Genomic DNA, 17,597 nt, shown 5'->3' on the forward strand with positions numbered 1-17,597 from the left:
CACTGGAAAAGACCCTGATGCTGGGAAAGATCGAGGGCAGGAGGAGAAGGGGATGACAGAGGATAAGGTGGTTGAATGGCATCACCGACTCAGTGGATCTGAGTCTGAGCAAACTCTGGGAAGGAGTGGAGGACAGGGAAGCCTGGCGTGCTGCAGTCCGTGGGGTCGCAAAGAGTTGGACATGACTGAGCAACTGAACAACAACCTCATTTAAGACAGAGAGAAAGATGCTGCCTAAAGGAATAAGGAGTTATTTGCTTGCATTGGTTTGGGCATCATGCTAGTTTAGCTTTGTGGAATTAGGCTTCTATCAAGGGTTGATACCAAGAGACCATTTATAAATCACCTCTTATGGCATTTGGAGGGTTGACATGGCACAGGTATGTTACTCATCCCAGAGGGATCATCACAGGGTTATAGTGTAGCACCTAATATTGCCTCCCTTCTCTGATTCCCACCATTCATTACTGTCTCAGTGACTTTCTTTCTTTGCTGTTAGCAGTAAATTTTGTTTCCTTTGTGTTCAGAAGGCAAAAGGAGCCCCAGTCCTGGAGAAAGTTCTTGGTTACAAAATACAGTATTTTCCAGAAAACAATAGTAACCTCACAGAGACAATGAACACTACTAACCAGCAGCCTGAACTGTACCTGGGAAACCAGACCTACTGGGTCCATGTGAGTTCTTATAATTCTCTTGGGGAATCTCCAGAGGCCACCTTGAGGATCCCAGCTATTGATGAAAAGTGTGAGTATGACATAAACTTCTTATTTAGATGCCTAACCCCATCTGATATGCCAAGGAGTTGTCCCTGTCCTCTCAATGGTTGCTGTTTTTTTAGCATCAAAATGAAAATGAAGTAAGGACATTTTAGGTTAAGGTGGGGTGATCATAATCTTCAATGAATTAATGAGCCTCTTGAAATACTTTTCTTTTGGAATAAAGCCTGTGTTGAAAATCAGAGATTTCGTAAATCATACGAGACACAGTCATGAGCCTAGAAGTTCTATGTGCAGCGTGTATTTGTTTTATTCTGAGTGAATATAAGCTGGATTGAGCATTATAAAACTGTCAGATCTGCCATGTTTATCCTCAGTGGCTAAAAGATGTCTTTCGAGATCTTCCCTTCACGTTGCTGACCATATCCCAGTCTTGATCTGTTCCCTCTCCTGTTTTCTTCCTTTTCTCCCTCCCATTTGACTACCTAGTTAGGGATATTTCTGATGTTAATTGTTGTTGTTGTTCAGTTTCTAAGTAGTGTCTGACTCTTTGCGACCCCATGGACTGCCCCATGCCATAGGCTTCCCTGTCCTTCACTTTCTCCCTGGAGTTTGTTTGGATTTGTGTTCATTGAGTTGGTGATGCTATCCAACCGTCTCATCCTCTGCCACCCTCTTCTTTTGCCTTCAATCTTTCCCAGCACCAAGGTCTTTTCTAATGAGTTGGCTGTAATGTTTATTCTTGCCAATAATTGCTCATTACACCTTTAATTAAGTAATTTTAAAAACGTTACTTCCATGCAAACTTATATTTTATATCCTGTTTTGGAATAAAAGAGCTTCTTTGAGTCTTATTCAAGGAATTGCAGGCAATCTATTTCCTCTTCCTGGCTTTATTTTCTCTATAGATCTTATTGCTGTTGTTCAGTTGATAAGTCATGTCTGACTCTTTTGCGACTCCATGGGCTGTAGCCCACCAAGTTCCTATATCCATGGGATTTCCCACTCAAGAATACTGGGGTGGGTTGCCATTTCCTTCTCCAGGGGATCTTCCTGACCCAGGGATCGAACCCTCGTCTCCTGTGTCTCTGCAACAATGTGCAGGAATGGCAGTGTTGGTTGCAACAGAGGCCTGCAAAACCTAAAATGTTTACTATTTGACCCTTTACAGACCTCTTTGCAGTTCCCAGTCTAAGACATCTAAGAATGTGATGTTTTACAGAATTTTGTTTAACAGAGTCACCTGGAGAATAGTTATAATAATAATTGTAAGCTTAACAATCATTAGGTGTAATCATCCAGCATTGTCCATTAGGATATGTCAGACATTGTGCTAAAATGATATGGTTCAATCTAATTTTAGCCTCAGATGACCCATGGGATAGGTGCCATCAGGTTTTCTTTTTAGTTGATGAAGCTGTGATTCAGGAAAGCTTAGTAATTTGCCCAAAGATCTCTCAGGTGGACTCTAAGCACAGGTCTACATGATTCCAAACTTGTCCAATATATTTTATCCAGAACCGTGGACTTAGTAAAGTGACTTAGAAATCTGATCACAGCTGCTGTGTGACACTGAACGATTATTTTCCTCTGTGGACCCCTATTTTCCTATCTTTCAAATAAAGAATTGGAATAGAAACACCTTCAGGTTCCTTTTGGCCCCAAGACAAGAAGCTCTGCTTGTAGGAGACCTTAGCCAGTAGACAGCTGTGGAGTGGTCTGAGGCAGGACATGGCAAAACATGACCAACTGTCTGAGGAGGAGGTTGGTACTGAGTTGAGGTAGGGTTCAAGTTGGGCTGGGATGGTGGGCAAAGATGAAGCACTTCTAGCATCTGAGAATGGTATTTGATGGGCCCAGAGTGACTGACTTCATGCAAATCATAAGAAATTAACGGCTTTTGCAGTCTAAGTCCCTTTCCTCTTTTCTCAAGAGGAATCTATTTCCTACCACATCTGGGGGTGTATTGTGTTTGGAGAAATTGCCCAAAAAGTGACTATTGAGTGATGGAGGCAATTAGTCGACATTCAGTAGAACAATGACTTGGAAACTTCTTTCAACAACCCTTAATGCTGCCAGGCCCTTTCCTCTTGCTAGACTGACTTATGGCTTATTCCACACCCTCTGTGGTCCAGAATCTGTGCTTATTTCTTAACTCTTTAGACCTGACTTCTGCTCCTCAGAGTTCCAATGCTGCTAAAGAGAAAGAATGTGTGGTTAGCAACCAACACGCACGTCCATCTTCAAATTGGGATGTTCGTGCAAGTGGTTTATTAATCAGAAAAGGAAGGAAGGCCAGGGAAGAGGAGGAAGAGGAGGCTGAGCCAAAGATGCTGATTGATTTTCCCAGATATTCCCAAGAAAGCACCATAGACTAGGTGACTTCAAACAACAGAAACTCAACTGCCTCGTTGTTCTGCAGGCTAGAAGTCTAAAAATCAGGCATTGGCAAGACTGTGCTCCCTCAAAAACTTCCAAGGGAGGATCCTTCCTTTTTATTCCAGCTTCTGGAAGCCCCAGGCTTTTCTTGGCTCGTAGCAGTATAATTCTAATCCAACTCATTCCTCACATGACCAGCTTCCTGTGTGTGTCTGTCTCTGCATTCAAATTCCACTTTTAAGGAGACCAGTCATACTGGGCTAAGGACTCTCATCTTATTTTAGCTACTTACACCTGCTTTCCAAATGAGGTTACATTCTGCAATACCAAGAATATCTTCTGCAGGCACACAATTCAACCCATAATGGTTCGATCTGAGTTGACAGTCCTGGGGAGGGTGGTTCCAGCCTGACCCTGCACAGGAACTCTGAAGTTTGTTACAGCTCAAAGTTATCCTAAGCAGGCAACATATAAAGACAGCAAAAAGGCATCAGAGGGGATCGGTTGGCAGTTTATTCTCTAAGTCGTGTCCAAGTCTTGTGACCCCATGGACTATAGCCTGCAGGCCCCTCTGCCCATGGGATTCTCCAGGCAAGAGTACTGGAGTGGGTTGCCATTTCCTTCTCCAGGGGCTCTTCCCAACCCAGGAATTGAACCCAGGTCTCCTGTATTGCAGGCAGATTCTTTACCAACTGAGGCGATCAGGGAACACTAATGTTACCTGCTTCAAGAGGCTGAGTAAGTTTCCAAATGCTCCAATAATGACTTTCAGCTTGACTGAAACAGTGACTAAGGATGCTTAGAGGCTATGAGCAGAGAAGGGCAGGGAGGAGAGAGCTGGGACGCTAGGGCTTCGGTGGGGTTGATCTCCTGGCTCTGTGCTGCTTGCCCCACTCTAGCTTCACAATTTCCCCACGTCTCAGTTGCCCTTCCTCAGAGCTGCCCTTTCAAGTTGACAGATCCTCCAGCCTAGCTTCTAGACCAGATGCTGGAGTCTCTCATAAAGGCCCAGTATGGGGAAAGGACTCCTTCCCATCAACTGTGAGCTTCAAGAACAGAGGCTCCTAAATACATACACAACCCTCTGGGGCTTGTTGTTGTTGTTTTCCTTTTATTTTAAATTAATTTTTATTGGAGTATAGTTGATTTTGGAGAGGGGAGCTTCCTTGGTGGCTCAGATGGTAAAGAATCTGACTGCAATGCAGGAGACCTGTGTTCAATCCCTGGGTCAGGAAGATTCCCCTGGAGAAGGAAGTGTCTACCCATTCCAGTGTTGTTGTCTAGGAAAGCCCATGAACAGAGGAGCCTGGGGGGCTACAGTCCATGGAGTCGCAAAGAGTTGGACACAACTTAATGACTAATCTACACACAGCTGCTTTACAGTGTTGTGTTAGTTTCTGCTGTACAGCAAAATGAATCCATTATACATATTCACATATCCCCTCATTTTTAGATTTCCTTCCCATTTCTTTGGCTTCCCTGATAGCTCAGTTGGTAAAGAATCCACCTGCAATGCAGGAGACCCTGGTTTGATTCCTGGGTCAGGAAGATTCCCTGGAGAAGGGATAGGCTACCCACTCTAGTATTCTTGGGCTTCCCTTGTGGCTCAGCTGGTAAAGAATCCACCTGCAATGTAGGAGACCTGGGTTCAATCCCTGGGTTGGGAAGATCCCCTGGAGAAGGGAGCGGCTACCCACTCCAGTATTCTGGTCTGGAGAATTCCATGGCTACAGTCCATTGGGTCCCAAAGAGTTCCCATTTAGGTCACCACAGAGCACTGAATAAAGTTCCTTTTGCCATAGAGTAGGTTCTCATTAGTTATCTATTTTATTTCATAGTAATGTATTTGTTGCATAGGCATAGCAGAATTTACTACCCACTGGACTCTTATGCCAAATCTCTATACTTGCCTAGTTTCCAACTTCAAGAGGCATTTTGGCTTTTTTGAGGGACTCCATCTCCCCTTCTGCCCTCATCCAGGACCATCTTTGATGTTTATTTAAACATGCTTCCTGTGGATTCCAATTCTAGAGGCTCAGGGTTGTTGCAGGTGGTGAGGAGTAGAGGAGGGGAAAGCCACATGCTGTGGTCTTCTGAGCCGCACTCCTTCATGCCCTCCTTCTCCTCCTTCCCTTCCCACATCTCCAGTAGTCCTCTCTTCTGCGTGTCCAGAACATTTTCAATAAGGGAACTCTCTGATTCTGATTAGATCCCAGGTACTAGATTTGAAGCCACATGTTCAGCTTTTCTACTAAAGAACACTGTAGGCTGTTTCCTCACCTGTCCTTTTGCTAGGTCTGCGGGGAATAGAGTCATTTACCTATTGGCCCACATCTAGGTGCTTCAGCTGAGTGTGTCTATCTCCTTCTGCAGCAGATACAATTCTTCCTACCTGAAGATGGGACTGCATAGACAGGTCATATAGCACCAGTTTAGATGGTCAAAATTTGAAGCCATCACCCTGGTATGATTTTAGGGTCACCAGCTTCCAGCTTCCCAGTCACAAAATTATAGATGCCTGAAATTCTACCTTTAGAGATCATTCTTTGTCTCAGGCTTACTTTCCTTTTGACTTGCACAGACCCCAGAGCTGCCCAGTAATTCTTAGTCATCAACTGTCTAGTAAGATTCTCTGCTGGCAACAGGCAAATATGGGGAAGATAACAAAAGGCACTTCATCAAATATTAAGAGTAAGGAAAAGGGATACAATAAAAACATTAAAAACAGCATCCTAGTGGAAGGTGGCAGTGGAGATCCTGAACTTTGACCTTCTTTACACTTTGGGCAGTGAACAGATGTAAATGTGGTTGGTGCATCTGGAGGATGAGTTCGGTGTTGTGAAGCAGTCTTTCCTCTCCTTTCAGTGTTCCACTGCATCGAGGCCATGCACACCTGCCTCACTCAGGACCAGCTGGTGGTGGAGTGGCAAAGCTCTGCTCTGGAGGTCGATACATGGATGGTGGAGTGGGTCCCAGACTTGGACTCAAAGCCCTTGGCCATTTCCTGGGAGTCTGTGTCTCACGCCAGGAACTGGACAATCCAGCAAGGTAGCCAGTGCGGACCCCACAGGTTCTTGCTGTGTAGGATTCACTTTTGTTTTCACCAGTTTTAAAATCCTTAATTTTGGCTTCATACCTGTAAATTGTGAGTAATAGAATTTGACAGGCTAGGGCAAGCTTAGTGACGTGTGCTTCTTGGCATTTCCCAGCAGTGCTGGAATAAGAAGCCGTGAGCATCAGACTAGGCAGCTGACGTGTTTCCAGGCGGAAAGCACCATCTTTGGTGGTGGACACCCACCATCAGAGAGCTCTTCCCAGATACCATGATCATGTGGATGCAATGTGGAAATCATGTGACTGTGTGGAAACACCAGACTTTGTATCCCATCTGTCCTACTCAGGGTGCCTCCTTCAGTTCTGGCTATATGTTTAGGTTCTAGGGCCCTTCCACAAGTGACTGATACAGAGAATAGCCTTCTTTTCAAGAAAGTCCCTGCTCCATATAAGACACATAAGTGAGGCTTCACTCTCCCAGTCCTATCACTCTGACCATTTTTTAATACTTAGAAGCATCTATATGAAGAATTATACTTATGTAGGGAGGCAGACAGACAGAAGAGCTAGAATTTATGGTAGCTGAGTTCTCTAGGGTGATATGCTATTGAAAGAAGAATTAAGTTTATTCTGTGGTGCACCCCAAATGATGTAACAAAATCAATGATGAAGAAGAGCCTGGATCTTTTACTTCTCCTTCCTGGGTGGCTCAACCATTTTGTCAGAGTGGTGCAGGTTTGGTTCTAAGAATTAGTTTCAAAATGTTAGAACCAACATAGATATTAGAGACCATCCAACCTAAGTCCCTTATTTTCCAGATGTGGAGACGATAGGGAAATAAAATATCTTCCATAAGTCATAGGTCATAAGTCAGTCTAGCATTCCTTCTTCTATGCTGTGCTCTGCACCTAACGCTTCTTTCTCCCTCCCTCCTTCTCTCTCTTTCCCTCCCGCTGCCCCACTCCCTGTCTACCTCCCCTTTTTCTACAGATGAACTGGAACCTTTCTGGTGCTATAATATCTCTGTGTATCCAATGTTGCAAAACCTAGTGGGCGAGCCATATTCCATCCAGGCTTATGTCAAAGAAGGTGGTATGTATGGACAGGGTTCCACTGGGCAAAGGCAACTCTGGGGCCTGTCCATCCTTTACCCAAGGCTGCGAAGGCCTGAAGCTTGTTCACAGTTGCTTTCGTGCTCATCCGTGCTGCACATTTAGCTTGTAGTAAGCTATGTATACTTATTACCGTTTGTAGTAGTTGACACAGTTGTGGTCAAAGTATGGAGTCACTGAATTTTGAAGCTGTGGTGGACATTAGAGATCATCAAGTTCAGGTCCCTCATCTCACAAAAGCAAGGTTCAGAGAGGTGAACCAACTTGCCCAAAGTCACAAAGAAACAGCACTAACAGCTCTATAACCAGAAAAGACCAAGCTAGGGACCCTAAGAGTTAACTGTAACTTGGAGATGCTAAAAAATTATAGTTGATTGTATAGCAATAAGCAAAGGTTTTATTGGTGAACCACTCAGACTTTACTTCTACCTTTTTGGAAGTTAACATCTTCCAGATTCAACCTTAGGAAATATATCCTATCACTCAAAGATAGCTCACGGAGGCATAATCTTCAACTGTTTGATAATAGCTATTACACGTATGGATGAGAGAGCTGGGTGCCAAATTAGTGAGAGGTCTATGAGCAAGTACTCTTTCTCTGGTCTTTGACTCTGCTTCTCTTCCTGTTTGAGAGGTATGATTCCAGACAACAGTTTTCTCAAGACAAGTTGATTCATCATTTCCCTACTCTGCCCCGCCTCCCACCCCCAGCACTGATTACAGTTTGAGGACTGGGCAGAGACTTCGTAGGGGAAGGACCTGCTGGGGTGTGATTCGGTATTCATTTGTCTCCCCGTCCTATAAAGTTCCATCAGAAGGTCCCGAGACGAAGGTGGAGAACATTGGTGTGAGGACAGTCACAATTACATGGAAGGAGATTCCCAAGCGTCACAGAAATGGTTTCATCAACAATTACACCATATTTTACCAAGCTGAAGATGGAAAGGAATTCTGTAAGTGAGCTTATAGTCAAGCTGAAAGAACCCTGAGCCCCAGATGGATGCTGCGGTAGACCTGCTATCGGGGTAGATCCTGTGGTGGGTGCCCTTCCATTTTGCAGGAATCACTTAACTTCCTTGAGATTCTCTGAAAACAGAGTCAAGGGTGTCCATCTCTTGAGTTTTTAAGAGTCAAATGAGATTGAAATGACTGTACCTGAGAGTCCTGTAGGCACCAGAGAAACTGATACCATTTGTGCCCGTCAGGCTGTGAACAGTGGGCCTCCAGGGAGCTTCTTGACCTTTCCTCCAGAATGGGACATGCCTAGATAAAGGCTAGAGGGGACAGACCCTGTTTGGTGGCATTTGCTTCAGTGAAGGACCCTTTACAATGGCTCCTACCGTCCACTGCCTTTTCTTGCATCTACAATATTGCCTGACGTCCTCAATTGTGGGCTAGGCCTGGGTTTTTGTTTAGGCTAATTTTTTTTGCTGTTATGGTAAAATACATATAATGTAAATTTTACCACTTCAAACATGTGAAAGTATACAATTTAGTGGCACTAAATATTAAGCATCCATAATGTTGTAACCATAACACTACTTATTTCCACTCCAAACAGAAACCGCATACCCATCAATTAGTCACTTCCTTACCCTTTTCCCACAGTCCGTGGCAACCAGAAAACTCCTTTCTGTTTCTATGGGTTTACCTATTCTGGATACTTCATATAAACAGAATCATACAATATGTGACTTTTTTTTTTTTTTTGCCTGGCTTCTCTCACTTGGCATAATGTGTTTAAAGTTCATCAATGTTGTAGCATGTATTAGCACCTCATTCCTTTTTATGGCTGAATAATATTTTATTATATCAAGAAACATTTTTTTGTAATCCATTCATCAGTTGATAAAACATTTTAGCCACTGTGATTAATGCTGCCGTGAACATTGGTGTATAAATATCTGTTTGAATCTCTGCTTTTAGTTCTTTGGGGGTATATACTAGGATTAGAATTGCTGGGTCATTTGGGAATTCTAAGTTAACTTACCGAGAAGCCATCAAACTGTTTTCCATAGCAGCTACACCAATTTACATTTCCACCAGCAATAAATTAGAGTTCTAATTTCTCTACATCCTTATCAACACTTGTTATTTTCCATTTTTAAAAAGTGTCGCTGTCCTAGTGGGTATGAAATGCTATCTCAATGTGGTTTTTAAAAAATGTATTTATGTTTAACTGAAGGATAATCGCTTTACAACATTGTGTTGGTTTCTGTCAAATGTCAACATGAACCAGCCATATCACTGTGGCTTTGATTTGCACTTCCGTAATAACTAACGATGTGGAGCATCTTTGATATGTGTTTTTGGCCATTTGTATATCTTCTTTAGAAAAAGTCTTTGAATCTCTTTGCTCATTTTTAAATTGGGCTGTTTGTCTTTCAGTTGTTGAGTTGTTAGGGTTTTTTTTTTTTTTTTTTAAACATTCTGGATACAAATTCCTTATCAAATGTATGATTTGCAAATATTTTTTCCCATTCTGTGAGTTTTTCACTCTCTTGATAGTGTCTTTTGATGCACAAAAACTTTTAATTTTGATGAAGTCCAGTTTAATCTTTCTGCTGCTTCTGTGCTGGTATCATATTTAAGAAGTCTTTGTCATATTCAAGTCCATATAGATCTACCCTATGTGGTTTTCTAAGCATTTTATGGTTTTAACTCTTATATTTAGGTCTTTGATCCATCTTAATAAGCTAATTTTAATGGATAGAGAGATAGGACTGTGAGATCACCAAGCTTGGAAGCACAGGTTCCAGTGCTCTTATTTGAGCTCCAATAAAGCACAGTTTTCACTTGGGTTTGGCTGTGGTGTTTGACTTCTGTATTTTTCCTTTAGCCAAGACAGTCAACTCCAGCATCCTGCAGTATGACCTGGAGTCCCTGACACGAAAGACCTCTTACACTGTTCAGGTCATGGCCAGCACCAGTGCTGGGGGAATTAATGGCACCGGGATAAACTTCAAGACATTGTCAATTAGTGAGTACTCCTTTAGTCCCTGGGAATATCTCCTTGGTATTTCCTTTAGGCCAGTCACAGATGGTGTTTGCCAGGGGCAGGAGGAAGCCAAGTGAAAGGGCGATGTAAGAAGAACCATTTGTTCTCTGACTCACTGGCCTTCCAGGAAAGCATATGAGTGATGGGAGGGAGAGCTGAATTTGGAAAGATGGTTCGTTTTGCTTCTTCCTCAGGGGTGGCCCCAGATCTTCATAGAGAGGAGGGATCAAGTTAATGCCAACTTTACTGACACTTCAAACCAGCCCCACCTGAAGACTGTCCCCAGTTCACAGTCAATCCCTGTGTGTCAAACAAGGAAAAACCTTGCACCATTGACCCACTTAATGTCACATTTGTGGAGTCTTTTGAGTAAGAAAGTGCATAATATGTTCTAGTAATCAGATTTTATATTAAAAATGGGAGAAAGAAAATTGTAATAAATACAACAATAATGTAAAATATAATATGATTCATATGATGCTTGTGGGGCTATTCAAGAGGGAAAGAAGATGGGCTGAGAAGGGAGATGAAGGAGAAAGAAGGAAGGAAGATGAGAGAAACAGGTTAATTTTTCCAAGTCTTTGAATGACAGGTTTGATTGTAAGGATATACTAACACTGTTCTTACAAATGAAACTTAAAAGTGAAGGAATATTGCAAAATTTCAATAAAAGCTAGAAATAGTCTAAGTATTCTTGGAAGTCCCTTATTTATCATGTTTCCAAGAGAAGAAAAGCAGTTTATGGTTCTAGAAAATGTGGGTACAGTATGTGTTTCTACACAGAAAACACGTTCGTTTTTTATTGACTGAAACATTGTCTTTAGGGACTTCTTTTTTGATATTGCTCTTTAAAATTTTTAAAAATCATGTTATATTTTTACAACAGTAGGCACAAATTGCATTATCTGGTGGAATTTCTCTAGGGGTCAACTTGAAGGCAAAAGTCTACCTTGGAGCCTAGAAGTTTCTTACCTTTGGTTCTTATAGATCTCCCTGCTTCTATCTTTGATCCTCTACCATCTGTTTTCCACACAGCAGCCAGAGTTTAAAATCCTAGACGCCCTGCTTAATCCAAACTCCTTCCTATAGCTTTTAGGACCCTTCCTAATCTGTCCCTTCCTGATCTCACCTCCCACCACTTACCATTTATGTTCCCATTTATGCTCCTGAATCTGCTCTTTTTTCTGCCTGGAATGCTTTCCCCAAAATGAACATGGCTCATTCCTTCTCATTATTCACATTACCTCAAATTTCACTTCTCCCAAAAGCCTTCCTTTGCTACCCTATCTAAAGGTACTAACTCCTATCCTACTTTACCCTAGTTTTTCTCTAATAACAAAAATAATTTTAAAAACACCCATTTTATCTGAAATAATCTTACATTATTTATTGTCTGAATTCTTGTACCAGAATGTAAACTCCATGAGAGTAGGGATTCCTGTGTTTCTTGTTGTTTATTTTATTACTCAGAATAGTGTTTGCCAAATTATAAGTGCTCATAAAATGTTTATTAAATGAATGAAATTGGAGGATGAACCTGGGGAACATAATTTGTCAGTATTATTCATGGAGAGGAGAAATGAAATGAATTTGAATTAAATTGAAAGAAAATTGACAAGGAATATGTTGCTAAAACTATTGGTTCATTTCAGTTCCATTCAGTCGCTCAGTCATGTCTGACTCTTTGCGACCCCATGAATCACAGCACGCCAGGCCTCCCTGTCCATCACCAACTCCCGGAGTCAACCCAAACCCGTGTCCATTGAGTTGGTGATGCCATCCAACCATCTCATCCTCTGTCGTCCCCTTCTCCTCCCGCCCTCAATCTTTCCCAGCAACAGGGTCTTTCCAATGAGTCAGCTCTTCGCATCAGGAGGCCAAAGTATTGGAGTTTCAGCTTCAAAATCAGTCCTACCAATGAACACTCAGGACTGATCTCCTTTAGGATGGACTGGTTGGATCTCCTTGCAGTCCAAGGGACTCTCAAGAGTTTTCTCCAACACCACAGTTCAAAAGCATTAATTCTTTGGTGCTCAGCTTTCTTTATAGTTCAACTCTCACATCCATACATGACCACTGGAAAAGCCATAGCCTTGACTAGACGAACCTTTGTTGGCAAAGTAATGTCTCTGCTTTTTAATATTCTGTCTAGTCATAACTTTCCTTCCAAGGAGTAAGCATCTTTTAATTTCATGGCTGCAATCACTATCTGCAGTGATTTTGAAGCCCAGAAAAATAAAGTCAGCCACTGTTTCCCCTGTTCCCCCATCTATTTGTCATGAAGTAATGGGACTGGATGCCATGATCTTAGTTTTCTGAATGTTGAGCTTTAAGCCAACTTTTTCACTCTTCTCTTTCACATTCATCAAGAGGCTCTTTAGTTCTTCTTCACTTTCTGCCATAAGGGTGGTGTCATCTGTATATCTGAGGTTATTGATATTTCTCCCAGCAATCTTGATTCCAGCTTGTGCTTCCTCCAGCCCAGCATTTCTCATGATGTACTCTGCATAAAACTACTAGAAGGAAATATTAATCTTTGATTTTTGTCAAGAAAGTAAGGAGCTCAGCCTACTATTGACTTTTGTTCTCCTTTTCCCAAAGGTGTCTTTGAGATTTTTCTTGTAACTTCTCTGGTTGGAGGGGGCCTTCTTATTCTCATCATCCTGACGGTGGTATATGGCATCAAAAAACCCAAGTGAGTTTGGAGACAACAATGTGGGCCCTCAAAATCAGGGATGGAAATGGGGTAGAAGGCACAATGGGTGGAAGAGGGCACTCTGCCATTTAGGCATGTTCATTCATTTTTTGGTTTTTCACATAGCTACTGAATTTATCCTGTGCCTTACACTGTGGCACATTGGAATTCTAACTGGAGCAGAGGACCTCCACCCCCCACAGTCCCATGCACCAGGCCTAGGACTTTTTGAAGCCAGGGAAGTGCCAGCTGCCTCACAGGCTTTATCTGCTATGTTCTGCAATTAAGACTAGAGCTGGGGAGAAGATCCTCTCTCTCAGTGTCTAGTGGGGACCACTGGCAGCAGCAAAGGGTCTCCAGGTGGCCAGCTTCTCTTCTAGGTAGAGTGGGGAGTTGGGGCACTGGCTAGCACATGGCCAGCATAGACTGGTCCTTGCTAGTTACACAGTGTTGGAGGGCTGGCTGAAGGCCCTTTGTCCTGCCTGCTCTGGCCACTGTAGGGAAGGAAGCCTGTCTTCAGGGTCTTGTGCTTTCTCTGCCGGGGGGTCTCATTCTGCCCTGAGGGTCACGGGCTCCCTGCCTGGTAGACCTCTCTCTCCAGAACTGCACAATTGTGAGCCTTCTCTGCCAAGCTGCGCTCACGTGTGCATGTGTGCTAAGTCACTTCCGTTGTGTCTGACTCTTTGTGACCCTAGAGACCTAACTAGGGACCATAGCCTGCCAGACTCCACTGTCTATGGGATTCTCCAGGTAAGAATACTGGAGTGGGTTGCCATGCCCACCTCCAGGGGATCTTCCCAGCCCAGGGATTGAACCCACATCTCTAATGACTCCTGCATTGGCAGGTGGGTTCTTTACCACTGACCTCACCTGGGAAGCCCAAGCTGTGCTTAGATATGGTCAAACTAAGTCAACCTCAGTTCCTGTGGATTGTAACTGAATCTTCAGCACAAATTCTTGGACATTTTGCATACCTAAAAGCTCCCAGGTGGTGACGATGCTGCTGGTTGGGAACCACACTTTGAGAATCACTGCTCTAAAATATGGGTATCTTTTATAAGACTTAGAGTGTTACCTTTCTTGGGGAATAAATCTCAAACAAATGGCTCTGTGATAGTGTGATTCCCTGCACCAGGACCAGGGTGTGGAGACACAGTGGCAGGAGAGTGGGAAAGAATAGCTTTGGGGAATAGTCTGGGGAAAGGTCTCCCTCCATCACGTCCCACAAATGACTTGCAGTTTCACCCCCCTCCCCCAACAAAGTATTTTGTTTTCTCAGTTTCCCTCAGGAGGCTGTGAGCTTGCCATTATTCAATAGGGAGCCGCACAGTTCCCCACGTGTGTATGCGGGCTCAGTCGTGTCTGATTCTTTGTGACCCCCATGGACTGTAGCCCACTAGGCTGCTTTGTCCATGGAATTTTCCAGGCAAGAATATTGATGTGGGATGCCATTTCCTTCTCCAGGGGATCTTCCCAACTTGAACCTGGGTCTTGCGTCTCCTCCACTGGAAGGCGGGTTAACACTCTTTTGGCTTGGCCATGCAGTACAAGTAAAATGCTTCTTGGACTCACTTCCTGTTTTAAAATCTTCTCTCTTATTAGCAAACTGAAGCACCTATGTTGGCCTGATGTTCCCAACCCTGCTGAAAGCAGTATAGCCACGTGGTGTGGAGATGATTTCAAGGTAAATGCTCCTGTTTCTATTAAGGAGATTGTGAGCAGGCTGGTTATGGGAGGTGGACAGGATGATGTGGGTGGGGAGCAGTCCTGGGCTGAGATTTGCACAGGGTTCACACAAGGGGAACTCGAGGTTTAAACATCCCAGGGAATGGCTGGCAGGACAAGTGGAATCAGCCTTCCTGGAACAACTTTGACCTCAATCTTTGGACAAGAGGAAAGGGCTTCACCAGGCTCATAGAACCTGGTGTTTGCTGGGCATAGAACTGGTCCTATAAAGGATGCCATAGAAGAAAGACACTGGCCTTACCTTTAAGGACCTGACTGTCCAGTTAGAAAGCAGGAGAGCTGAGCTATAAGGTTGGAGGCTGTTGAAAAAGCAGCCAAGAGCAAATTAATCCAGAAACCACCTGGGGACTGCTTATGTGAATTTCCACCCAAAGGCTGGGGCAGGGTGCGTCAAATTGTTCTTCTCAGATTGGAGAAGTTGGCAATGGGTATTCTCGTGAGTTATTCATAATAGAAAGTTTCCTTTCACATACATTTTGAAAGTGAAAACTGTTCTGAAATTTTTAAGGTTTAATTTCTTGGTTAAGTAGAAATAAGCCCAATCAAGCATAACCTTTAAATCCTTATTATTGAAGGACTATTTTCAGTATCCCTTGATGCAGGAATTTTTAGTATTAGCCCTTATTTCCACTCAGAAGACTTTTTTTCTTAACATGGACATTAAAATTATATTATTATTTAATTAAATTTTTGTTATTTCTATTTTCTTCTCTCATCATTCATGTATTATCCTATTTCATTTTCCACTGATCAAAAGTTATTAAGAGAGTAAATTAATTCATAGGAAGTATTGTCTGATGTCTAAAATGTTTTTTGAATTATCTGTAGCACCCACTTAATCACTCAATATATGCCAGGCATTGAACTAGGCTCTGGGAATGCAAAGAGGTCCGACCCTGCCCCTGCCAGGAAGCCATCTTTGATTTTTCTGGTGACATTGGGGAAGTCATTTGTCTTTATGATTGTGGTTTTTCCATCTGTAAGAGTTTTAATTTTGATGCCTCCATCTCCACTGGGATTTTGTGAACCCATGAGTATATGAAAAATAGCTTTGGGCTCCCTAGAAGAAGAAATTATTTGAATATAGTGTGTTCTTCTCAGGAAATGGGCCACTCTTGCCAAGCTCCCGTGGAGGGGACCACTTAGCAGCAGCAGTGCAGAGGTGGGCTTTGGGTGTCCCAAGCCCAGTAGCTTTTGTCTACATCATGTGTGGCCCCCAAATGAATACTGGGGGCGTGTCTCTCTCATTTTCCCAGGGTAAGCTAAATCTGAAGGAGTTTGACGACTCTGTGAACAGAGAAGACGGGATTCTAAAACCATGTTATTCACCCAATGACTTTATTGACAAGCTGGTGGTGAACTTTGAGAATTTTCTGGAAGTGGTTTCCGCTGAGAATCCTGGAAAGGGTTGCGAAAATATCTTGGGAGGAGAAAAGAATGAGTACGTGGCCTCCCCAAACAGGCCTTACTGTCCCACTGTTTCAACCGAGATTCCACCCAGAGGGCCCCAGTGCCTGAGCTCTGGGATGCTAGAGGGGATCTACCCAGAAACCAGAGAGCGGCTTCTCCCTCCCACCCAGGGCTGTGGGCCAGACCATCTCTGTGAGGAAGGAGCACCAAACCCATACTTGAAAAATTCAGTGACAACCAGAGAATTTCTCGTGTCTGAAAAACTTCCAGAGCAAATCCACAGAGAAGTCTGAGAGCTGCTGTGGCTTGAATCCCGCTGTGTCTCAGTGTGGGTGACACACAGAGGGGGAAGGTATGGCTACAAGAGCTTTCTTGGCATCGTCCCATCCTGCTTGTGTTAGAGAAAGCCTTGCACACCCCCAAACTTGGTTGGTACAGATGTGGAATTTGCTTGAGAAGAAAGGATGCTGATCAGCCTGAGCACTGCAGACGAAGAACAATTTTGTTGTTGTTGTTGTTCAGCTAACAAGCTGTCACTGAGGCCCCTGGCAGATGGACTTAGAGGGACAGTAGACACTGGAGGCAGACATATGTGGCCTTCCCGAGGAATTGGACCTTGGGCACGGCCTGTGCTGGGGCTGCTCCTCACAGCTCCAGGAGAGACTTTCCCCGTTGCCAGAAGACTGTTGTTTAGTTGGCACTTGGGTGACCTGCTGGGAGGCGAGGGGCTCTCCCATCACCTTGACTTCCCCGGCTCTAGGTTCCACTCTGAGGCAGCCATGGCGTCGCTTTAGGTCGCTTTAAATCTCTCTTTCAACACAGAGGCAGCAAGTGGGGTGGCCTTCCAGATGAAGTGCCTGAAACGCTTCATTACCCTCATTAAATCTTAAGTGTCTGCAGCAACAACCAACCCAGGACTCTTGCCCTTGGTCCACTCCACGCCTGCAGTGGGGGATGGAGGAACAAGGGAGGGCCTCAGCAGGGCACTGGGGAAGGGACGCTCGCCTGGGCCAGCAGGTCCGCCCCGCTGTCCAGGTCATAGCCCAGCCCGCCAACAGTTTCCAGGGGCCCCTGCTGCCCCTCTGTCTGTACCCAAGCCTGGGAGTTGAAAGGCACTGTAGATGGAAGTGGCTTTTTGACAGGGACTCTGGTCCCTCATGCTGGCCCGGAGCCCAGGAATGCTTACGGAACACATCCTGCAAAGGCCTCCCCAGACGCAGCCAGGCAGGGCCTGGGCACGTGGAATGCTTAGTAACCATGCTGCTCCCACACCGGGCTCCTCTGCCTTCACCCGGCAAAGCCGGGAGCCCACAACCTTGACTGGAACCTCTAGCCCAAGGGCTGATGGCAGACCCCTGGGAACTTGCGGCTGGCCCTGGGCTCACACCCTGCACACAGTGGCTTGCTGGTGTTGGCGATGGCTCGTCTGGCCATTGCGGGAGGTTGCTGAGAGCCTGGTGAGGTGGGGGCAGTGGGGCCTGGTGAGC

At 44.2% G+C, this 17,597-nt stretch overlaps 1 protein-coding gene across 4 annotated transcripts in view; it reads left to right on the forward strand.

Annotated features, from left to right (window-relative positions):
• Positions 1-17,020, forward strand: part of IL31RA (interleukin 31 receptor A) — a 68,173-nt gene extending 51,153 nt beyond the window's left edge. For 2 of the 4 annotated variants that reach the window (XM_086361773.1, XM_086361772.1), the window contains 8 exons: positions 528-744; positions 5,961-6,143; positions 7,140-7,241; positions 8,068-8,214; positions 10,101-10,241; positions 12,861-12,954; positions 14,557-14,638; positions 15,957-17,020. In XM_086361773.1, coding sequence (XP_086217899.1) covers positions 528-744; positions 5,961-6,143; positions 7,140-7,241; positions 8,068-8,214; positions 10,101-10,241; positions 12,861-12,954; positions 14,557-14,638; positions 15,957-16,403 — 1,413 coding nt within the window. In that variant the 3' untranslated portion in view covers positions 16,404-17,020. The remainder of the gene's footprint in view (positions 1-527; positions 745-5,960; positions 6,144-7,139; positions 7,242-8,067; positions 8,215-10,100; positions 10,242-12,860; positions 12,955-14,556; positions 14,639-15,956) is intronic. The other 2 variants (XM_086361774.1, XM_086361775.1) reach the window with 2 other exon arrangements.
• The last annotated feature ends 577 nt before the right edge of the window (positions 17,021-17,597 follow it).

Source organism: Bos grunniens, chromosome 20, assembly GCF_055505025.1.
Source record: "Bos grunniens cultivar Pamir isolate PY7600 chromosome 20, Bosgru_T2T1.0, whole genome shotgun sequence".
NCBI classification, from domain to species: domain Eukaryota; kingdom Metazoa; phylum Chordata; class Mammalia; order Artiodactyla; family Bovidae; genus Bos; species Bos grunniens.